Source organism: Camelus dromedarius, chromosome 10 (genome assembly GCF_036321535.1).
Source record: "Camelus dromedarius isolate mCamDro1 chromosome 10, mCamDro1.pat, whole genome shotgun sequence".
Classification (NCBI taxonomy): Eukaryota; Metazoa; Chordata; class Mammalia; order Artiodactyla; family Camelidae; genus Camelus; species Camelus dromedarius.
In genome coordinates, this window is record NC_087445.1 from 35,161,138 (window position 1) to 35,185,306 (window position 24,169).

Consider the following 24,169-nt stretch of genomic DNA (forward strand, 5'->3'; position numbering starts at 1 on the left):
TGAACCTAGACATACATCAAAATTCATAGACTAGAATATACCAAAAAGTTCATTTTACTGTAGATTAATTTTAAAAATTAGAATAAATTTAAAAATCTTTCCTCTTAATGCTAAGGTGCTGTCTGGGTTGAACAGCACTTCTCTAGAGCAACTACCCAATGATGAGTCTCCTAAACAAAAGAGTTTTGGAACTCCCCTCCAAAAACTTAGAACTTATTTTGGAGAATCACAATAAATAGTAAATAACCTGCAGCAGGAGATAGGCAGCTGTTTTAAAGCAAGAGCAGTAGATAGTCTGAAAGTTTGCCTTGCTGCCAAGTCCAACAGAAAACACAAATATTTGTATAGCTTTGTAACAAAAGAGCCATGTGGGTTTTGGCAGAGAGACCTTAATGGCACTTGTGGCTTTAAAATAACTGAGCCTTGCTCCTCTTTTGTGGAAATTGCACACAGATGTACCGCATGTCAGGGACCACAGTGCTGCCCTGATGAGAGGACATTAAAGATTAAACTCAGGCTGACAAGGAGGAGAATCTGTCCACTTCTGTGGATGTGGAGCCCAATAACTTCTTGGCTCTGGATCTTGAGATTGCATATACTACTTAGAAGAGTCATTTGGATCACTTTGCAGTTGTGGGTTCATGACTACTTCTGTTTTCAGCTGCACAGATAGTATCTTTCAGTTTAGGGATGATGAGGGTCAAGAGCAAATTACTAGGCTATTTTGAAAGAGTAGAGTGGTGGGTATTGATGGAGACAGGGGTTTTCAGTACTGCACCCCTGCCTATCCAACTGCAAAGTCTCATATCCTTTCTGTTTCTAAAAAGGAGATATTTAACCCCAACTTCCCTTTCCATAGGGTTGAATCAAATGCTTGTGAATCTATGGTTTGGGGTTAAGGAAGCAGGGGTCAGGCAGGTCTCTTGGCATATAAAGGACAAGACCAATTTTAGATTACTTAAGAGGAATGCAGTGGAAGGATAAGGGGTTACTCTCAGAATCAGAGGGAAAGCTGGTCTTAGAAACAGTAGGAACCTAGGTGGCAGGAATTATGTATGGGCCATCTCTCCTTCCCCATCAAGGAAGAAACCTCATACATTTTCCCCAAGTCACTTCACTCAAGGCTCAGTCTAGGGTGAGTTACATGTTCTCTTTTTGGCCAGGGAAGAGGGGATCATCTTGAGTGACATGCAGTGGGGAAGGGAGTAGTTTACCTGTTTCCTTGAGAAGGGGGCTGGATATTGGACAGGCAGAAACAACCATTTCCAGATCACCACTGTTGGGTATTCCACATTTTAAACAAAACAGCTCTGGGGAGTGTGTGATTGGGCGTGGGTTTGGTGCAGGGAGGGCTAGGCAGGGCGGTGGGTGTTGTGGCAGAACAAGCACTAGTCTGGGAACTGGACCAGGACCAGAACTCACAAAGGGCTCTGCCGTAAGCTGGCAATATGACCCCACGGCAAGTCCGTTACTCTTCCTGGACCTCTGCTTTCCTTATTCAAAGAATGAAGAGGTTGCATTAGCTGTTCCCTAAGATCCCGTTTTGCTACAAATCTTAGAAGTATACTTTGGGACCAGGACCATGGCTGTATTCCCTAGCTGAGTATAAGACCGTGTTAAATTCAACAGGATTTTTTTGAGTGTGTAAAGCAGTGGTTCTTACATGTTAGAGCACCTTAGAATCTTTCTGGGGTTGAGTGGGTAGAGATGCCCTTGTTAAAATGCAGATTCCAAATCCCTGTCCCCAGAGATTCGGATTCAGCCTTGCTGACTGGAGCCCAGGCATCTACATTTTAAACAAAAGTGTCAGGTAGTTCTGATGCAGATGAGCAGGCCTGCGGACTTGCATACTAGCTGTTTGGTTTTCAGTCAAACAAAAGGGAACCTCCTTAGTTGGAGCTGCAGGCATTTAAAAATGTTTAAGGTAGGGCAACCGGCATGCCCCTGAAAGCTCCCTTGTGGGCCCCCTAGATAGTGTGAAGATGCTGGGGAGAGAGTGGACACCAGGGTAGCCAGGGGCTCTACCCTCATCCGTGTAGTGGACAAGAGGCACAACCACCCAGGGCTCCTGCATTTTCTCTTCATGCCCCTCACGCTCCCTGCCTCGGATGTGGCCATGTGGTAAGGCTGGAGGGTCGAGATCGACCAGGAGTGCCTGGAGAGCTTGCCTTACTATGCCAGTTGTATGAGGCTCTTAAATAGGCCTTTACGGTTGTGGACATGTGTTTGGGATCAGTGGGGTCTGATTTCTAAATTTCTGTTTTTAAGCAGTCAAGCCTCCAGTCTACACTTTCACATTAAACACATCTCATTTGGGGATGTGTTGAAGGATGCACTGTCTGTTGTTCTCTTCTTTTTTTAAAAAAATTAAATTATTTTATTTATTGTTCAAATTGAAGTATAGTTGATTCACAATGTGTTAGTTTCTGGTGTACAGCATGGTGATTCAGTTATACATATAGTCTTTTTCATTATAGGTCACTACAAGATATTGAATTATAGTTTCCTGAGCTATACAGTAGGACCTTGCTGTTTATTTAATATATAGTAGTTTGTATCTGCCAATCCTAAACTCCTGATTTATCCCTCTTTCCACCTTTCGCCTGTGGTAACCATAATTTTGTTTTCTATGTCTATTAGTCTATTTCTGTTTTGTAAATAAGTTCACTTGTATCTTTTTTTAGATTCCACATATAAGTGATCTCCTATTTGTCTTTCTCTGTCTGACTTCATTTAGTATGATAATCTCTAGGTCCATTCATGTTGCACAAATGGCATTATTTTATTCTTTTTTATGGCTGAGTAGTATTCCATTGTGTGTGTTTGTGTGTGTGTGTATTACATCCTCTTTATCTAGTCATCTGTTGATGGACACTTAGGTTGCTTCCATGTCTTGGCTGTTGTAGATAGTGTTGTTATGAACATTGGGGTGCATGTGTCTTCTCCAGATACATGCCCAGGAGTGGGATTGTTGGATTATATGGTAACTTTATTTTTAGCTTTTAAAGGAATCTCCATACTGTTTTCCATAGTGGCTGCACCAAATTACATCCCTACACAGTGCAGGAGGTTTCCCTTTTCTCCACATCCTCTCTAGCATTTGTCGTTTGCAGGCTTTTTAATGATGCCTGTTCTGACCATTGTTTTCTTGAGTCTTGTCATTTATACTGCACCCTCCCTCTTGGGATCTCAAAGTGCTTTTTAAATATTTCACTCAGTGTTCTCCATGCATACATGTTGTTTGTAACTAGTGAAGGAATATGCTTTATGTGTATAAAATGCCTGAATCCTTCTCGGTCTACTAGCTTATACAATGTGCCATTAAAACCTACAGTGAACAGCCAAGGGTTCCTTGGCTTTTTGAGGCAGGATAGAAGAATTTGATCATTTGGACCAGCATGTTCTTCAGATAGATTCAGAGTCCTGACCAAATGAAAGAAAAGTACAAGGGTGGAAGTGTTTTAAATAGTGATGTAACTTATACTTGCTTATATCCAGGAAACCAGATTGTGTACTAAGTAACACACAAAGTAATAAATAGTAATTTTAAAAAATTACAATTCTAGGAGTACATTAACACTGTGTTTGAGTTAACTGTGGATGTCATATGATTTGTGATGTACAAAGCACTTTCCTACACATTTTCATTTGATACCCTTTTGTCTTTATTGGTTCCTATCTTAGGTCAGAGATTGGATGGGAAAACTTGGTCTATAGCTTCTAACAAAATGGCTAAGGCCCTTTATAGATAAGAGCTCTGCATTTGTAGAGCGTTCCTAATAGGAACTGGCTGCTTCTAAATAGGACTCTGTCCTATTTCTGTGTTATGTTTTGAATGAAATTGTCTCTTCAGATGGTAGATTGGTTGTATATATGCCGTGTGTGTGTGTGTGTGTGTGTGTGTGTGTGTTGAATGGAGGAACAAAGTCTAGGGTTGAAGGGGGCAAATGCATGAGAGATAAATTCTGCAAGTTTTTATTCTTGCTTTATTTTTCTCTTTCCCTGATACTTGAAGGGAGTTCAGCATATTCTTTGGCTTTAAGAAATGTTGATATTTGAGAGAGGAACAAAAGTGTTTATTCTTCAGAGTTAAAAAAACAAAACAAAACAAAGACCTCAGCAAGTATGCATTCTGTTCCACTTGGTCTGGTAAGTCCTTTGCCAGCAGGATGAGCTTTCTATCTTCTCTCTGGTGAAACATCCCATCCCCACATCTCCTGATCGACATTCCTCTACTCGTGCGCTTCATAAATTAGGAGGGAGGGTGCCATTGTCATACTTGACCATATAAGGGAAAGCAAGGCACCGCCGTGTTATTTGGTTCTGCCCTCATGTCAGAACTGTATATACACTCGAGGCCTTTTAAGGGAACATGGTGCGTGCAGGGAAAACATCCCCAGGCAGCCCATCCATTTTCTTCGCTACTGCAGGGTTGGTGCCTGCAAGCTCTGTGTCACTTAGAGCCATAAATCACAGAGGGTTGCTGGCGCCGAGCTCCAGGGAGGAAACCTCGGAGGACCATGCTCGCTGCCTAGGGCTGTCGGCCTCTTAGTTTTCACTAAAAGCCTATCTCACAACTTGGTCTTCTGACTTGTTAGTGAGAACTCCACAACTTACACATCCTGACATTCATTTGGACAACCCTCCCCTCCCCATTATGAATAATTATGACGCTGCAGCAAGGTGACCACGGCCTCCTAAAGATTTCAGATGGGTCTTATCTGCACTACAGCATTTGTCTCTGTACAGCGTGAAGTCTCGAGTTCAGAGAGGCTGGCCGTGAACCACAGAGCCTCCTCTCCCTAGTTCTGAGACCTTGGGCACAGTTACACAACCTCTCTGAGGCCCAGCGTCCTTATCTAACACTGGAGAAGATAAATGCTGCAAAATCCATTATGCAGTGTTTAGCACAGTGCCTGGTGCATAGGAAATGTTTGATACATGTTAGCTCTTATTATTATTACAGTTGCTGCCAGAAGAGCTATATAGTTCTGCTCTTTGCAGCAAGAATTTCCTATAGTTCCCACTGCTCTGATCCAGCACTCTTTTTACAGACAGATTTTCTTTAGAGGCAGAACACATCCAGACGTATTCTTAGCGACCCCGAGGAATGTCTTGGCACAGTTCATTGTACAGAGAATAGGTCCTGGAATCAGGCAGGTCAGGGCCTGAATCCCCGACCCACCACTTATCAGTTACGGCACTGGACAAACGACTTAATCTCTTGGTACCTCTGTTTTGTGGTCTGTAGTCTGGTGATAATGGTTGTTTGAATCCAGGCGTTTTGGTTGCCAAGGGCAGAAATGAATCAAGTATAGAGCCAGGACAAAGACAGGGCTTATTGCAAACCTATAGCAATTTCAAGGAAGTAAAGTGAGGTTCCGAGGACTGTTAGGTGGAGACATAGCTGCTCTCTGAGGTCTACCTGGTGGAAATCCAGTTCAGCCCTGGTCCGATCAGCTCAGATCACCTGCCACAGGGCCTGTGGTCTGGAGCGCTTTCTCTGGAAGAGGCAACAATAGAGCACGAGGAGGATGGTAATAATGCCTGCCTCGTGGGATTGCTGGGAGAAATCAACGCATGAATGCACGGAAGCACCCAGCTCAGTGCCTGGTGCTAGGTAAATGCTCACTAGGTGTTCGCTGATCCCACCGCATCCCTACTCCCTTCCCAGGCAGTAGACCCTCTGTTCCTAGAGCTATTGCACCAAAGACAGGGGGAGGAAAGAGAGCACTGATGCCAATTCTGGGTGAGAATTCAAAGGGGAAGGAGGAGACAGCTCAGTCTGGGAAGAGGTAAGAGCAAGAGGAGCCTTGAAGGGAGGGGGCGCTTCCACTTGTAGGTACATAGATTGTCTCCTGTGGTTGCAGCTAATTCTACACTCACTCCCTTCTGTGAAATTCACCCGCTTGAGCTACATTTCCTAGGAAACAAAGTCCTGCAGGATAGGTCAGGATGACAGAAACAGGACACTGTGTATCCTTCAAATGCCCGCCACTGTGTTTGGGTGGGTCCAGCATCAGCCATGCTGCCAGGGCAACCAGGTAGCCGAATCATCCCGGCCAAGATGGGGTGCAGGAAACACTCAGGGAAGCCTGCATGCGACGTCATTTGAGGCCCCTGCACCTTTAGTGCAGAGCCCTGGTCTCACCCAGAGCCTTCTGTCCGATACCCCAGAGCCGCGTGCTAGTTGTGTTAACAAATTTGCTCTGGTTGGGACCTCGCTTCTCTTCTTGGTTAGATCAGAGGTTCTCAAACTGCTTTTCTGGTCACAGGCATAGCCCACTCCCATCAGGAGCACCCCGTTACTCCCTGCAGTGATTCTCAAGGCTGCTGGGGCTTTGCGTATTAGAAGCTCCCCACCTCTGAGTTTCTGGTAGTCTTTCTTGCCCAGAGGCCATTTTTCAATCAATAAATATCCCTCAAGCACCCGTTCAATACCTGGCCCTGTGCTAGGAGTTGGCCTTGAGAGAAAGACACAGCCCTTGTCCTCCTGGAGCTGCTGGTGGAGATGGACCAGGACCCCGATGTGCTGCCTGGGGCTATGGGAGAGCGGAAGAGGCTCCTGTGGTGGGGTGATCTCATCACCCTAATGGAACTTCTGAGGGTCTGGAGCGTCTTCCCAGAAGAGTCAGCTAGCTAAAGTGAGGGAAGGTGTATCCCCAAGTCCTGGAGGGCAGAAAGAAGGCTTATCTGGAAATTGCAAGCCTTTGGAGTCCCTGGAAGGTAAAACTGGAGAGTATTCCTTTGAGGGAGGACAGACTCCCTGGATGTCAGGCTCAGCTGTAAGTGCCCTGGGGCCCCCAAGGGCAAAGCCCTTTCAATTCACACCCAGCGCCTTCCCAGGAAACGCTCTGTGCGGGTCCACAGGGCTGGTGTGGAGAAGGGTGGTGGCAGGTCCTGATCCCACACAGCCAGCTCAGCTTCAGACATGCTGGCAGCCCCCATTTCCTTGCAGGCTATCACCAGTGGGTGAGTTGCTTTCCTTGGAAGCCTTCAAAAGACCCGCTTTCCCCAACCAGGGGGAGAATTTCCTCCTTTTAAATTGTGCTGCATTTCTGGGATGTTTACTGTGTCACATCCACCCCCGTCGCCTGCTGTGAGGACACCGAGACTCACAGAAATACAGCGACTTACCAGCAGAAGTCAGTCAAAGGTGGAGCCAGGATTTGAACCCCGGTTGGTCCACCCAAGAAGCCCAAGCTTGTTCCACTTTCCTGCACAGCTTCCCTAGAGCACTGCGTGAGAAATGAGTGGGGAAGTAAAACCAGCCCCTCTCAGTAGCAGGTGTTGTTGTTATTCCAGTTTCTTAAAGGCAAACCCCAAGTAAGAGAGGATAAGAGACGATTTAAAGTGTAAGAGCTGTGCCTTGAACCAGGTTTCAAAGCCAGATTTCAAAGCCAGTGCGATACTTTCAGGTTTGGGGGCTGGTTCTGTTGCTCACATTTGCTCAGAGTATGGTGGTGAGGCAAGAGCTGAGCCTCGCACTGCCTGGGTTTGCCATCGTCCATGTCCTCCCAAGACAGACTCACATCTGTGCTAACCCTGATGGTTAGTGTCAGCCTGAGTCTGGACTCCCAGTCAGATAACATCCTCTGAGGACTTCTTAGACATTATGCAATATGTGCATCAAAATTGGGTTATTAATATTTTGAACACATATGTATACACACACACTGTTGCATTGGGTAATTGATCACTATCATTTGCATATAGTTTATCTTAACTCAAGAGTTTTTTACAAACCCTTCTAGAAATAAGAAACTACTGGTTTCCTCATTTATGGAGAGTATAAGCAGACTTTCATTTGTATTACACTGAGGTATGTTGTGACAATTGTGCCCCCAAGTGTATTTTATATAATCTTTGAGTTTTCAGTACGTTAACAATTGACTGACAGCATTATTTTTCTCATGAAGAAAATGATCTGCTTATTGCATTAAAACCAGAGAAAACAATCTACCTGCCTAGAATAGATACTATATGTATCAGAAATTGAAAGTGAAAAATATGAAAATACTTCAGTGTGAAAAAAGCAATACTGTTGAACATTTTTAAACTTTACAGTAGATATTCTTGATGTTTATGATTTAGCATTTAAAAGTTATTTCTAGTTTTGACTTGGTAATGGTACTGTTGTCTTCTTCAGTATATTGCCATAAAATTTATCTTTTTACATTTAAATTTATTTTATAAATCAATTTGCCACATTTAATAGATGAAATTATCTGTATTTTTTCCCAAATATTTAGGAAGACAAACATTAAATAAGAATTTGTAAATTATTAAAATATTATGTACTTCAGGAGCACATGTGAGTTGCTACTGGAATCTGTGCCTCCCAAACTGCATTTAAGATCCCAGATAAACTCTTTTCTTATTTACAAAAGAAAAATATACCGTATGCTTCATACATGTCTATAACTTATGTTTTAGAAAGTGTGGATGATTCTGAAACAAAATGGTTGATTATGTGCTAAGACCAATTTGCATTTGGAAGTTTAATTTTTAAATGATAATTTTTTTCTAGGACTTTTTGTAAAAAATGCTATCTATCGATCATCTATGCATCTGTCGATACATACAATTAATATTCTGATACTGATTAATCCTTCAATTAATATTCTGATAAACATCACCATAGTTTATAAATTTTTCTCCAGACATTGTGTGAATGAAAAAAAAAAAAGAAACACTACTGGTTATAAGCATAGACTCCTGGGCCCTAACCAGGACCTACTTAATTCAAGATAGTCTAGTGGAGGGGCCTAGGAATTTGCATAGTTAATAAGTACCCCCAGATGATTGTTATTATCAAGAAAGTGTGGGAAGCACTGGCCTCATCTGTGAAGCTGAGTAATCAAGCACCTCCATCTAGACAATAGAAGAGGGAATCCCACCCAAGCTAGTGTGCCACATTAAGCCCTTAAAAGCACTATCTGTACCCCACAGATGTCATCTTACTCTAGGTTTATGAAAGTTTACATCATATTAAGTCATTTTGCTACTTTTGTTTGAGTTAAATATGCATGTCTGGTTTCATGAGGGGAGAAAACTCAACTATCATATTTCATCCAGCTAGAAAATCTGTTACAAGTGAATGATCGTATCTTTTTCTGACCCTTGGAACGTTGCCTTGAGATTTTCAAAGAAACTCAGTCAGTAGCCAGTACCCGGTTAGTGTGCCGAGATTGCATGCGTCCATATCTGGCTTTCCAGATGGGGCATAATTAACAGCTTTGTATATTGGCAGAGAAAGTGGGAGCTGGCTGAGAGAATTCTGGGATGGGGTGTTCAGAAATAAATTCCTGGGACCTGCTGAAAATAAGTATGGTATATGCAGAATATTGTAGGGATACAGTGGAGGAGAAGATGAAGCGTTCTCCCTGAAACCCTATTACGCAAGGAATGACCTATGGTTCTGACAAGAGTTACACCACCTTCCCTTGTCCCTAACACACACACACACACACACACACACACACACACACAATATACATGCATGCACACATATACATACATACACGCACACATATACATACATACACCTGCCCGCCCACACACATATGCTCACACACACACAAGCACACACAAACACACATGCGCACATGCACCTGGGTCATGCTGTCCCTCACTGCCACCCTCAGCCCCTTGCCTAGGGTCTTTGATATTCATGGACTTAAAAGTAGAGATCTGAAAACAGTTACAGATGGCCTTTGAGCAACTTGGGTTTGAACTGCTCGGGTTCACTTTTACGTGGATTTCATTCGCCAGATACTGACCACAGTACTACATGATCCGAGATTGGTTGAATCTGCGGGTACAGAGCACTGACTATAAAGTTATACTTGGATTTTCAGCTGCGCAGGTGCTGGGTGCCCCTCACCCCTGCATTGTTCAAGGGTCAACTGTAGTAGCTCCAAGATGAAGGAAACTGCAACATCAGTGTGATGAAATGCCTAGTTTAATGTGTACAAATGTAACATACTGTCACTTTATTATTAAATTTAGTATGCAAGAAATCATAACACTGGAAGATAATTTGTAAGACATATTTTCTCATTTTGAAAGAATTCCCAAGTGTGCATGATAGGTGAGAAATCTTGTCAGTAGTTAATTAAATGAGTGACTGGTAGCCTCATTGCCAAAACCAAATTATAAAAATCCTTTCAAGATTCTTTTAAAGCAGAAAGATGATTTTATGTGAGATGTGGATGTATTTTAATATGTTTGGTATGATATGGGTTGAGGCCTCTCACACATGCACACTCAGTGTTCACCACTTCCGAATGCTACTGGACAGGGCATGTGGATGAAGAAAAGTAAAATGTGCTGTTCAGAGCTGTGTCTTCAACAGTTAAAAGACTGTGAAAGGCTTTAGGGTCTACCCTCAGTCAGATGATTATTGGGGAGGGTGTGATCCACCAGCTGATACACAAGGAATATGTTTAAGGGCCTTGAGAGCAGTCACGTCACCTCTGGCTACATTCAGGTGAAGCTGATAGGGAGTGGTGGCATCCAGTTGCACAGGTTGTGCACTGTATAAGGGTACCATATTCCAAGAGGCACTGTTCACACTGAGGACACTTATACTTAAACGTTTATTGTGACAGTGTTTCAGCAGATGGCATTGAAGTGCTCTCGTGTAAGGAAGGCAGTCTGCTACAACACTGTATGGGAGATGTTTGGTCTCAAAGAGGATGCAGTACCTTTAGCACAAAGGCACTGCTAGGGCTTCAGCCCTGGGCTGACACAGAGTGGTGCTTCTGCTGCTCCACTCATCTTTATCATCCCTTCAAGGGAGATCTTGACCTTAAGAGAATTGCTCCTCTCGCACAAAACTGTGCCCTGCAGTGGTTCACAATGCCCAGAAGCCATCATGTCCTCTCCTGACTCTGCCCCTCCTCTGTGCGCCCCCTGTTAGGCCCAGCATCGGCCCAAAACATGGAATGGATCCACACAGAGAAATGTTTCCATGCGTCAGTCTCTGAGAAGCAGGACAGAGCAGCTGAGTGGCATTCTGATTCCCCGTGGAGGCTCTGCTTCTTCAATTAATTTCAGGAACTGTGTGTTCTTGCCAACCTATTTTGGTCCCCATCCCCCAGAGATGACGAGTCCATCCTACTGCACAGGTCACTCTGAAAGCAAACAGCTGCTTTCCCCATCTCCTTCCTTTTCCCCTCCCACCTCCCTAGGGACTGAACCCCAGGATCAGACTTAGAGAGTGAAGAACCCTGCTGTCAACCACCCGCCCTGGTCCTTCCCCTGGGCTGCCTCTCTCTGCTGAGCTCAGAGCTTTCTGCTGCCCAGGACCTGGAGGAGAGGTACCTGCTTCCCTGGGAGGCCCTTGCAGTTCATCTCTCAAAACCTCTTTGGGAAAGGCATCTTCCTGAGAATCCTTGATGTGACTTAAGATTATTTGACATATTCCTTCTCCCTTGCTCTTCAAAAGTGTTCAGTGGGAGTAACGTCCTTTGAAGCACACCCCTGCCGTAGTCATATGAAGAATATTTTTCTTGGTTTATCTTAACCAGTGTTTGTGCTGCATGAAACATCAGCCCCACGAGGTGCTATTTGTAAACACGAGAAATACGCCCCTACCATCTCTTTATAAAGTTTTACGGTGAAATGAGCATTTAGTTCTGAGAAATCCCACAAAGATAAAGAGAGACTAGTTTTACCATAATCTCCTATCATTTCACAATAAATTTAACAGTGCTGGACTTGGTACACTTACACTTATTTAGAAGGAAAGTTGTCAGTCTTTTCAGTCAACTCTTTTGTATGTAATTCCATTTGGAAGTTTGTTCACCGTAACTTACTTTTATCCTGAGCTTTCAGTAGTCTCTGGTATTTGAGGGACTTAGTTTTGGAATCTGAATGACGTTTTATACCCATGTAGGAGAAGTCTGTGTTCTGATAGAACCCACGATGCTTGCATGGAATTAACAAATGTCATTAAGTACTTGCTTTGTGCCAGTCAGAGCCCTTGCCCTCTAGGGACTCATAGATTAGAGGGAGTCGCCTGTCCCAACATCTAAGGCAATTCTCTAGGCTGAGTATGTAACTGGTGGGGTTTACGGTGGCAGCACAAAGAAGGGACTGGACAGACTAACCTGGACCATCAGAAGTAGCCTGAGTCTAGGGGGTTGAGTGAAGAGAGTGCTGGGTATCTTCCATTTCCCCCAAGACCTCCTCTCCATGCTTTCCCTAAACTCTGGCCCACGGGCTGACCTCTATAGACTGTATCATCTTCCTCCCAGATTTCACTTGGGTTTGGACAATTGGGAGCCCTGCAGATATCAGACAGTTGATGGAGAATGTGGTCAGGAATTTATTTCTCTCCCTATTGTGTTTCTATGGTCTGGCAGCGTGCCTCTTCTGAAGGTCATGGCTCCTGCCAGGCAGCCCTCTCCGCCCAGCTCTGTCTCTTGTTCCAGGAATGAGCCTGGGGGTAGGGTAATGCTAGCCCTGATGTTACTTGCCCTGGGGGGCTGCACTGCCCATTGTGCACCCCTTCTCCACTGCTCACACCTGTGTAAATAGTTCCTATATTAAACTCTCCTCAAATTACTCAATTTGAGTCTATCGTCTATTCCTGTTGGGATTGTCACTGATATAAAGAATATTCCCATCTATGTGAACTGTGTGTGCCAGGATCTGAAGCTGCATGGTACTTTAAGAAGGCTCTTTTTAAGAGTAGTTTGCTTGGACAGGAGATTGGGGGAAATGCAGGAAGTGGCAGCTGCCAAGGGAACGATGCTAATAGCTGTTGCTGCTCTCCATTCACTGCTCTGGGTGTCTGGGGCTTCCCCCAAATCACCCTGTTTAGACCTCCCTGAATAAGGAGATTCATTGTTACTTCATTTCACAGCTGAAAGAACTGGGCTTCTTTAGTTTAAGTAACTTGGTCAAAGTCATCCAGCCAAGAAGGGATGGAGCTGGATGGTGACTCGGGCAATCAGAATCCATATTCCATCCTCTCATCCGTGCCGAGGTTGCACTGGATTCCACAGCTGTGCATCTTTGCCTGCCCTTCCGGTCCACTCAGCTTTACTTTGTGCTGTCGACATCATTTCCCAGAAAAGGACATCAACTTTTTCAATAATTCCTTTCATCATCACTATGTCTCATTATACCAAAACTTTCTAAAAAGATAATATTAGCGCAGAATTAATGTGGCATGAGCTTTCTTTACATTTATTGGCAAAGTTAAACCCAATCCTGAGAAAGGCTGAAAATCCTGGAAGGGTAAGTGCAATCTTGAGTATATGGTACCTTTTGGGTGGAATGGCTGCTTCTGTGACCTTTCATACATACTCGATTTCTCAGAGCCCATTGAGAGACGGCTACCTGATGACTTGACTCAGAACTTGTTTCCCAGGAAACAGCCACCAGGGTCATACATTAGGCCACGGATCTTTGGGAAAACTAATAATGCCATACCATCTCAATGTTGACCTCTGCTCACAGTATTACCCATAGAATCTCGATGCATCGTTACACGAATACTCCTTTTCTCTAGGCTTTGTTCTTCATTTAAAATGAGTATCCACTTACTGTATATTTGCTTAATGTCCCATGCCCAGATGTCCCCTCTCTCCTGTTTTATGACATAGGATCAGTGAGATTTCTTTAATACCATCCAGGAAGAGATTCTAATTGAATCCAGAAGAGAACACAAAGGAAAGGGTTTAAGAAAGAAGAGAAGCTTTGTTTGGCGAGATATGTTATCTCCCGGGTTAGAGCTGTCACATCATTTCTTATGTATTGCTCTTTGTCTGTTGGAGTAAATGAATTGATTCTAAATCTTCCAAGGGTATTATATAGGATATTTTAAAACCTTCAATAAGATGTCTACATACCCACAAATTCAAAGCAAAACAAAAAAGACGAGATGATTCACCTTTTGTTCTTCAGGGAGCAGTCTTGTGGGAATCTAAAGGATAGCTGACAATCTTGTCTTTGTCTCTCCACTGAACTGGAACACTTGCGGCTTAAAATTTGCCAGCCCTAGTCCCTCAACAGTTTTTCTTCTTTGAAAATAATTAGAACCAGGAACAGTTCACATCAAAGTGCTCAAGCATCAAGATAGTAAACACAAGACACTTATTAATTCCCAGACACAGAGTTCCAGATTATTTACTAGCTTAAGACAGTAAACCTGTGATTGTTTCAGTTTTACGTATTTTTACTCTTGGATCTTTGGTCAAATTTTTTCTTTTAAGTAAAGTCATGATCCTTAGAAATATGCCTGCCTTATGTCTCCTAACGAAAGTTAAAATCTAATTGGGGAGGGTCCTATTTTCCCCCAAACGCTTCCCTAAGATGAAAGTGCAGAGGCTCTTAGGTAAAACAGCAAAGGCCCCTGGGTTTGGGGTCCACCTTTGTTTGTTTTACATTTGCCCAAATCTAGAATTTTATAGAGAGTATGGGACATGCAGTTATATATTGCTTTTCCTTGTAAATATTCTTTAAATATGTCCATTTCCCTTTGGGTTAAGTGAAAGATTCAATACCAGAAACAGTTTTAACTCTGCAGGACATTTTGCAGTGGTTAGCGCACTTTCTTTTCTTTATACATCATTTCCTTTGATGGATATATATATATATAGTTGAAAACCTTTGGTGGTCATCTTATTATGACAGCCTCATGTTTTATATTTATTTTACCTGGAGGTCTGAGTTGCTCCATCCAAAAGATGAGTTGGAGAGTGGCGTTCGAGATTGGTATTGCAAAACAAGGCCTGGCTAGCCTCTGCCTAATTCTTATTTGTGAGCTGAGTAGGCTGCCTTAGAAATGCTTTTAAAGTACAAACTCCCATAAGCCTTTTACCTCAGAGCAGCTCCAGCCAGCAGTGCCAGACATCAAAGAAGGGATCTGGGAGTGATGTGACAATACTGAAGGACTTGTTTGTGGGCAGTTTTGGTACGTGGCTACTAGACATTAACCAGCGTATTCAGAATGCTACCAAACTCCATCTTCAGTAGTTTGTTTCCTGGAATGATGTAAACATGGCTAATTCCAACATGTTCTCAGTCATAAATATTACAGAGTGCTTTTACTTTTAAATAAATGTTTAATTGAAGCATACTGTGTATTTTTAAAAGGTACAACTCATATGTACCTCAAAGACTTGTAACAAAGTGAACACACCCGTGTAACTACCATTGTAGATCAAGAAACAGAACAGCCTTCCTGACGCTCCCTTGATCCTCATCCTAATCACTACCTGGCCTCACCCCAGAAAAAAAAGTAAAACCTCTATCCTGATTTCTGTCACCAATGACTAGCTTTTTTGGTTACTTTCCCCTCAGCTTTGCTGAGGTATAATTGACAAATAAAACCATAACATATAAGTATACAATGTGATGATTTGATACATACATTCTGTAAAGATTTTCACAATAAAATTAATTAATACTTTCATCACATAGTTACTTATTTTTGGTACAAAAAAATTCTACTCTCAGCAAATTTTAAGTATACGATACATATTAATAACTATAGTAATCATGCTGTACATTAGGTCTTCAGAACTTATGTATCTTACAAATGGAAATTTGTAACCTTTGACCAATATCCTCCCATTTCTTTCATCCCCCAGTTCCTGGCAACCACCAATCTAGTCTTCATTTCTATGAATTCAGCTTTTTTTTTTTTTTTAGAATCCATATATATAAGTGATACCATGCAGTATTTGTTTTTCTCTGTCTGGCTTATTTCACTTAGCAGAATGCCCTCCATGTTTCATCCATGTTGTTGCAAATGGCAAAGTTTCCTTCTTTTTTATGGTGAAATAATGTTCATTGTGTTTATTTGCTGCATCTTTTTTATCCACTTATCTGTCAATGGAAGTGTAGGTCATTTCTATATTTTGGCTGTTATGAATAATGATGGAATGAACATGGAGTGCCGATATCTTTTCAAGATCCTGTTTTCATTTCCTTTGGGTAAATGCCCAGAAGTGAGATTGCTGCATCATATGATAGTTCCTTTTTAATTTTTTGAGGAACCGATATGCTATTTTCTATAACTGTACCAATTTATATTTCCACCAACAATACACAAATGTTCCCTTTTCTCCACATCCACGCTGGCTCTTATCCTTTGTCTTTTTAATAATAGCCATTCTAATAAGTGTAAGGTGATATATCACTGTGGTTTTGATTTGCATTTCTCTGATGATTAGTGATGTTGAGCATCTTTTCATATATATCTGTTGGTCATTTGTATGTTTTCTTTAGAGAAATTTATTTTTCTATTTAGATCCTTTGCCCACTTAAAAAAAAAATTGCATTTCTTTAACAATACATGAGAGTTCCAAATCTTCACCAGCACTTGGCAATACCACTCTTTCTAGCATCTTTTCATATGCTAATTAGTCACTTGACTATCCTCTTTTGTAAAGTGCCTATTCAAGACATTTGCCCATTTTTTAAAGGTTATCTTATCTTTTTTTTTTTTGGTACGAGTTTCTTATGTAAACTAGATATTAGTATTTTGGGGGATGTATGTGATGCAAATGTCTTCTCCTATTCTATGCATGCTAAATACCTATTAACCTAATTATACAATGCTTCATTATTGTATCCAGTAATATTCTACTGCACCAAATGGTGATCCAGAGATTCAGATCCTTCCAACTTGTTTGTCCACCGTCTTCAACATGTAGCTTCTAGGATTGCTAGGCTTGTCTCCATTATGCTGGCATGAGGGAAAAGAACATGGAGGATGGGAAGTCTTAATAGCCATATCTGAAAAAGAGTGTGCGTTGTTTCCACTCAGGTTCCATTAGCTAGAACTCCACCATGTGGCCATAGTGAGCCCTGAGGGAGGCTGGCAAGTGTAGTCCAGCCGTGTGTCCAGGAAAAGAGATGCACTTGTTGACCACCCAGGAGGTTTTGCCACAGGCTTCATGATGGCAGGGCATTTAAGATAGGTTTTGAAGCAACGTGAAGTATTTCAAGTGAGATTATAAAGGAAGATTAATCCAGGTAACAAGAAAAATAAGAAGGACTCAGAAATAAACAACAAAAAAATGCAAAGGCAGATTTAGAAAATAAGAGATGGTTCAGTTTTTTAGGAGCATGTGGGAGTAGCATGGAGTGTTGGAAAGACAGATTGAGGCTATTTCCCACCTGAGCCACCTTTTTAGAGGTTTTAAAATCCACCCTGAGGAGCTTCTATCCTTCACAGGGTTATTTGGCTACCTGGACTCACTCCCACTTGCAGGAAAATCGTGGCCCAGTTTCATTTTTTTCCTTTTCCTTCAAATGCTGGTCTTTGCTACAAAGTGAATTCTGTGTTTGTCTCCAACACATGGTGACGGTAGTCAAGGAGAGGGGTACAGACCCTCAGCATGAGCAGCTTCATTTTTAGCTTCTGTACCCGAGGGTTTCAGAGACTTCACTGGAGCATCCTGCCAAAAACCAATCCAGAGCATGGTGTGTGCTGAATGCTATGGTTGGGATGGATCCCAAGTTCAGTCAAAGGAGAAGGGAGGGGAATTCCTTTCCGACTCTAGGACATAATCAACTCATGCTCAGGATCCTGGAACTTAATTACCCATACTGTTTATCTTAGCTTGTATAGCTGCAACTGTGGCTCATAGTTATAGAAGTATCCGGTCCTTTAAACTGCAGCCTCAGCCTTCACCCTGATGACCGCGTGACAGTGATTAATTGAGAAGGGTGGGAGCTGGGGAAATCCTTACCCCTCCCTTCAGATCTGCCAACTTGGCTTTGAACCAACAAGAATGTTTTGGCCAGGGAACACCCTTTAGCCTCTCCTTTACCCTCACCTCTGCCCCATGTTGCACGTTCTATTTGGTAATCATGTACATTCATTGTAGCTAGACTAATTTTGACCCAGGCTTTACTATGTGCTGCCTTCAAAGGCTTTTATATGAATTATTTCTCCTTCCTTGATCTTCTGACCATGAAATTGTTGGCTCTGAAAACTTACCTTGGCTCTAAAATTTGGAGAGGATTTATTTCATTATTCTTACCAGGATTAAGCCTGATTGTATATCTTTCTTATTGAGACTGTTGAGACTATTGAGAAAAAGAGAAAACAGAACATTTGATGTAACACCCAAGCTTCTAAAAGGTGCTTCTTTTCAAAGCAAACTTGGAAGAGACTTAGCACCCAATTTCTCAAGATCCTGAGCACACTCATTATATTTGGGTTTTACGGGAAGAGAAGGGTTCACTTTCCTGTGGCAAGAGTTTCTAGGTATTTTTTTCCTCTAGTAAGCCACAAAACAAACCCCAAAAAATCACTGTTACATGGTGTGCTTTGTCTTATGTGTTATTTTTCTTCCACTTCTTCACCAAGATACCCTCACTGGTTCTTCTCCATGGTCGTCTTCTGTACTTATAATCTACAAAGAACTAAACCTTGCTGGTGGCAGGCATTTGGTGTTTTTCTCTTTTTGTTGCTTCCATGTAGGGAAGATGAAACTCTTCAGGCCAGTGTCTGTGGTAGCAGCTCATGCTTTGAGATCTGTGTATGTCTTGAAGTACTAAAACATTTGGGGAGACAGCTTGGTGTAGTAGAATGGAACATGAGCAGAAATTAAGCAGACTTGGGTCCAAATTCTAGCTTTGCTTCTTAGCTCTGTGAGATCTTGAACAAAACTCTTGACCTCTTTGGTCTTCTGAGCCTGAATTTTGATAATATAGGTTAGCTTTAGCTGTTTTTGAATTTTATCGAAATGGAGCAGTGCAGTGTGTATTCCTTTATTATTGGTGTTTCTTTCCTGATATTGCATCTCTGAGATTCACTCAGGTTGTTGCATGTAGCAGTAGTTTGATCAGAGGAGTTTACGGTATTGCATTATATATTGCAAATCACTTGTCCATTCTACTTTGATGGACATTTAGGTTCTTTCAGTTGTTACCAATTGTGATTCTATGATCATTTTTGTAAAGTCTTGTGTACATACTCTGTTGAGTAATGTCACACACTGGGTTCGCCAGGAAGCAGCCCTGAGAGAGATTTGCTTGGAGGAACTTTACTTCTTTCTGCCATCAAGATCAAAGTTTTCTTCAAGAGCAACACCTATGGGGGGAGTAAAGAAGGAGGATCAGACAGAAAGAGAACTTGGACTGCAATGCAGGCACAACAGAGTCTCAGCCAGCCTATGCGGGAGCTCTGTGGCTGGAATGGACCTACAGAGTTGTGCCAAGTAGGGGCAAGAAGGCTAGACCTTTATACATCCTTCATTTGCCAGTCATTGGAGGAGGATTGACTGAGGGAAGGGAGCATTATTTTGAGTGAGACATCTCTCTTTGGCGGAGAGTGGGGGTCACATCTCTGGGCTGTCAGCCATCAACATTCCTAACAGCTGGTAGAATGACTGTTCCAGTCCTAAAAGTCCTGAAATGTGTGTGTGCGTGTGTGTGTCGCAGGTGAAGCTGAGCAGTGCACCAGTGTCAACCACATGTTGTTAGTAATTTCTAGGAGTTGAATTGCTGGTTCATAGGCTATATATATAATATATATATGCATTCATCTTTAGTGGATACTGTCAAACAATATTCCAAAGTGTTTGAACCCAAATACCACCTTAATTTTGACTCTGAGATCCCCAACTGGGATCTTATCACAAAGATAAAGGAATATATATACAGAAAGGAAACATAAATGTGACAATATTCTATGCATTAGCTTAAGAGTTTCTATATTATGGGGAAAGCAAAATTGAGTACCATTGGAATAGGTTATTTATCATTCTCTACCTTACGGCTTGACATCTTGAAAACTGTCCATGTTGTTCAGGATGTTCTAAAAATCTAGTTATGACATTAACAGATCCTACAGACTTACTTATGTGCTGAGATAAAGAAAAAGGAAAGGAGAAATATGAATTAACCATTGACTCGAATTTCATTTTTTAGAGTGGCCAAATCAATGAAGGTTCCAGTGTATGAGACCCCAGCTGGATGGCGATTCTTCTCAAATCTGATGGACTCGGGACGGTGCTCTCTGTGTGGAGAAGAAAGCTTTGGCACTGGTAGGCTTTGTGGGCTTGGTGTTACTAGAGATGGTGTCTCCAGCACTCTGACCCCAGTCTGGGGACCTGTGAGCTCACTGTGAATCAAAAGCTGGAGGGAGAGTTAAAGGCAAAAAAAAAAAAAAAAAAAAAAAAATCAGAGAACCTAGTGGAATATGTGCTATGACACACTCACCTCTTTCTGCTCATTTCTTTTCCATTTAAAAAATGTCTCTTTTTAAAAAAATTTTCTACTATGGGAATTAAATATATATATATGTGTGTGTGTATGTACATGCACACTATACATGCACACTATTATATATAGTGAGAGAAAGAGAGAGAGAGAGAAAATGTCATATCAAATTCCTATGTGCTCATAACCTAGTTCCAACCATCATCATCATCAATTCAGCAACTCATGGTCAATCTTACTTTATCTCTACCCTCGTCTACAAGGGAGGCCTCCTCTCTGAGTTTTGTGAACCTAGTGTGAATCTTTAGCTATAGAGCTATTGAAAAAAAATATATTTTAAATAAATATATATATATAAAACCACAGTACCATTATCACACCTAAAATGTTAAAAAGTTAATTTCTTCTTTCAGTATTTTAAAGATTTCACTCCATTGTTTTCTGGCTTGCGTAGTTTCCAGGCAGTGGGCCCTAACTCTTACTGCTATTGCTCTGTATTTAAATTTCCCCTACCTCCCACCTCTGGCTGCCTTCGTTATTTTCATTTTATCTTTTTTTTTTTTTTACAGTTTAATTAAATATGTCTAAGTACATGTATTATTTTTAACCCTGTTTAGGGTTCTTTGGATTCTTTGATCTGTTGTTTGCTGTCTTTCATTAATCTTAGAAAATTGTCAGCCCTTTGCTTTTGACTGTATCTCCTTCTCTATTTCCCCATCTCCTCTGGGACTCCAGTTACTCATAGGTTAGATAATTTGTGAGCATATGTTGTCTTAAAGATCTTACATGCATTATTTCATTTTGTTTACTTTTTTCTTTTTGTGTTTCAGTTTAGATAATCTCTATTGGCGTATCACTGACTCTTTCCTGAGCTGTGTCCAGTCTGTTTCTGAGCCTAGGGAAAGATTTTGTCATCTCTGATGTTGTTTTTATTTCTAGCATTTCTCTTTGACTTTTTTTTTTTTTTTTTTTTTGAGTAAAGGTAGATTTATTTAGAGAGATATGTAACTTTTGGAAGGCAAGAGAAAGGCCATGAGGTGTGGGGGTTGGGTGCTTAGGTTAAAGTAAAAGTAGATCACACACTCCACAGAGTGTGGGCCGTCTCCGAAGACAAGGGAGTGAGAGAGGCGGCCAACTCTTTTTTTTAAAATAATTTTCATCTCTTTGATGAAATTCCTGATCTGTTTATATCTATTGTTTATCTTTTCTGTTAGATCACTTAACATATTAAACATAGTTATTTTAAACTTTCTGTCCGATTGTTTCAATATCTGGTTCTTTTCTGACTCTGGTTCTCTTGACTGCTCTGTCTCTTGATGAAGCAATGGTTTACTCTTTCTTGCTTTTTTGTACATCTCATAATTTTTCACCGAATGCTGGACTGCACATATATATATGAACAGTTGAGACTTGGGTAAACAATATTTACACACAGAAATAGACATACTTCTATCAAGGCATTAGTGTGCAAGGTTAAGTTTAATATAGTCAGGAGTTGAGCTGTGTTTGATTTTATTGTTTCTGTTATAGTATTTATAGTATCACAGTCTTCAAATTCTTCCACAAGTAAGATATTTTTACTATGCACAGAAAGTGAGGATGGGGTGGTGGAGATTTTTCAGTATTTCTGCTTCATTCACAGCTTTCAGCAGTTACTGCATGTTTGTGATACAAAACAGATCTCCATCACCAGGTCCTCAACCCTTCTCTAGTGGCAGCAAACCTCTGCTTAGTACGGGTATAGGATTCTGGGCCCCAGGGTTTCCTACCCTTTCTACAAGGGCACAACTCTATTTCAGTATTTCAGTAGCAGTGGATCTCTGACTGGGTCCTAGATGTGAGAAGGTTTGCAGCTCATTCATCCAGGAGCTTAAAACTTGTTTTCTATGAAAGAAAGATTTGGGGAACTGGAAGGGTTTCTTTCATGCTTGTCTCCTGGCAGGAGCTGATCATCTGCATGTCAGCACCACCAAGTCTCTGTCTCGTTTTCCAATCTTTCTTGTAAGTACCCAGTGAAGTCTATGTTAATGAACTGGGAAGTGCGCCCCTTATATCTGGAACTCCAGACAACTTTAAACTAACATGGTGGGCTCTAGGTGGCCTTTAAGATTTTTTAAAACTCTAATGTGACTTCTTATTATTCACCTGTATGGAAGCATCCTTTTTATCCTGTGCTCTGCCAGAAGGGAGATGGTTTTGTGTCCTGTCTTTCTTTGGAGGGGCTTGTGACTCTCAGATCTCTAATCAGTTCAAAAAAAGCTATGACTTTGTGGGTTTCCTGGCATTTTTTATTACTGGGATGATGGGAGTGATATTCTCTTATAGATTTCCACATCCTGTAGAGAAGTGCAGAAGTGGAACTCCAAAAGTAATTGCTTAATAATTCCTCCTATTCTCAGCATTCCTCCCCTTAATAGATTTTACAATTAGGGTCCAAAGGTATTAAATCACAACTAGTTGATAGCTCTTAATTCTCTTTTTATCTGCATTTCTTCCCTCTACATTTTCTCTTTCTAATTTATTCACTGAAGAAACTGGGTCCTATGTCCTGTAAAGCTTTTACCAGCTTTGATTTTAATGTTGATGTCCTCATTTTCCTTTCTAATTTGTTTAGTGCTTATATAAAGAGAAGCTATTGATTAATATGCCTTTTCTCTGGCTTACAACCCACCATAACAGATTCTGTTATTAATTATGGCATTTTCTTTTTTAAAAACTCTACATTTTCTTGGGATTCTTAAGGTATACAGTCATATAATTTATGACTAAAAGATTTTTGTGTTTTCTAATATTTAGACATTTTATTTCATGTTTTTATCTTATTGAATTAGCTATAATCTTCAAAATAATATTAAATTACAATTGTGATAGTTCATGAAATACTAAAACTGGGTTTTTTTCCTGTTCTCATATTACTTAGAATTATATTAGAAATGGCCACTGGAAGGTGTCCTTTCAGAACCAAATGATATATTAATGTTTTTTCTTCTTTATTATGTGAATGTAATGAAATGTCATGATTGATTTGCTGATAACAAACCATCTTTGAATTCCTAAGAATAAGTCTTATTTGGTCATGCTTAAACAGATTTCAGTAAAACCACTCTAACTGGTCATAATGACTGCATTTCAGAATTTGTTGGGGTTCCTGAAAGAATTTTTTCCTAGGAAGTATTCTTCTTCTGCCAAAATCAATAAGACCCTGGCAGCATTGCCACTAATGGCATAGAAAGGCTGGCAGGCATCTTTGTCTCCTTGGAAGAAGAGAGGCCATATCGAGCTCTCTCAGGTCCTGCTGTTTGATCTCATGGTGTATGGATGGCAGGTCTGCACAGGACAGTTGAAACTGTTACACTTTTCCGCTGCTGAGGTCCTAAAAAATGGATGTTCTGTGTGTCCTTTTTAGTGTTCTGTATGTCTAAACCAGTGACTGTGACTCAAAAAATCAGACTATATATTGTTATAATAATTCTGCCTGCTGGTTACTAAAATAGCACAGTTGTAGCAACTGGAATGGAAACTGGTAAGTCCAGGTTACCCCTCTTTCTCTTTGTCTTTATAAACCTTTATTGAGTGCTTACAATATACTACAAGTTTATAGTCTTTAAAATTAAAGGATAAAATATGTATAAACTATATTGTACCCTTAATAACAAATATTTGCCGACTTCAATTTAACAAGCATTTATTCAGTACTTACAAGAGTGCTGCATTGGATGGTATGTAGAATACAAAACACTTAAGACCATGCCCTTAAGAAACTCAAGAGCTTTAGAGTTCATAATTAGAAAGATGCATAAGTGACTTTTCTACGAACCAGAAACTTTAAAGAGCCACAGTTGAGGAATAGAAAAAATGCTGTGGGAGATGAGAAAAGGAGAAGATGACTTGGGACTAGAGGTTCAAAGCAGACTGGATGGAAGAGATGGAAGCTGGGTAGTTCTTAAAGAATAGGAAGGGTTTGCACACACAG

The 24,169-nt window shown here is 41.1% G+C and overlaps 1 protein-coding gene across 1 annotated transcript in view; it reads left to right on the forward strand.

Annotated features, from left to right (window-relative positions):
- PGM5 (phosphoglucomutase 5) overlaps positions 1 to 24,169 on the forward strand; it is a 160,223-nt gene that overhangs the window by 77,932 nt on the left and 58,122 nt on the right. Inside the window, exon 7 of the mRNA XM_031449819.2 lies at positions 19,906 to 20,021. Within this exon, the coding sequence (XP_031305679.1) occupies positions 19,906 to 20,021 (116 nt within the window). The remainder of the gene's footprint in view (positions 1 to 19,905; positions 20,022 to 24,169) is intronic.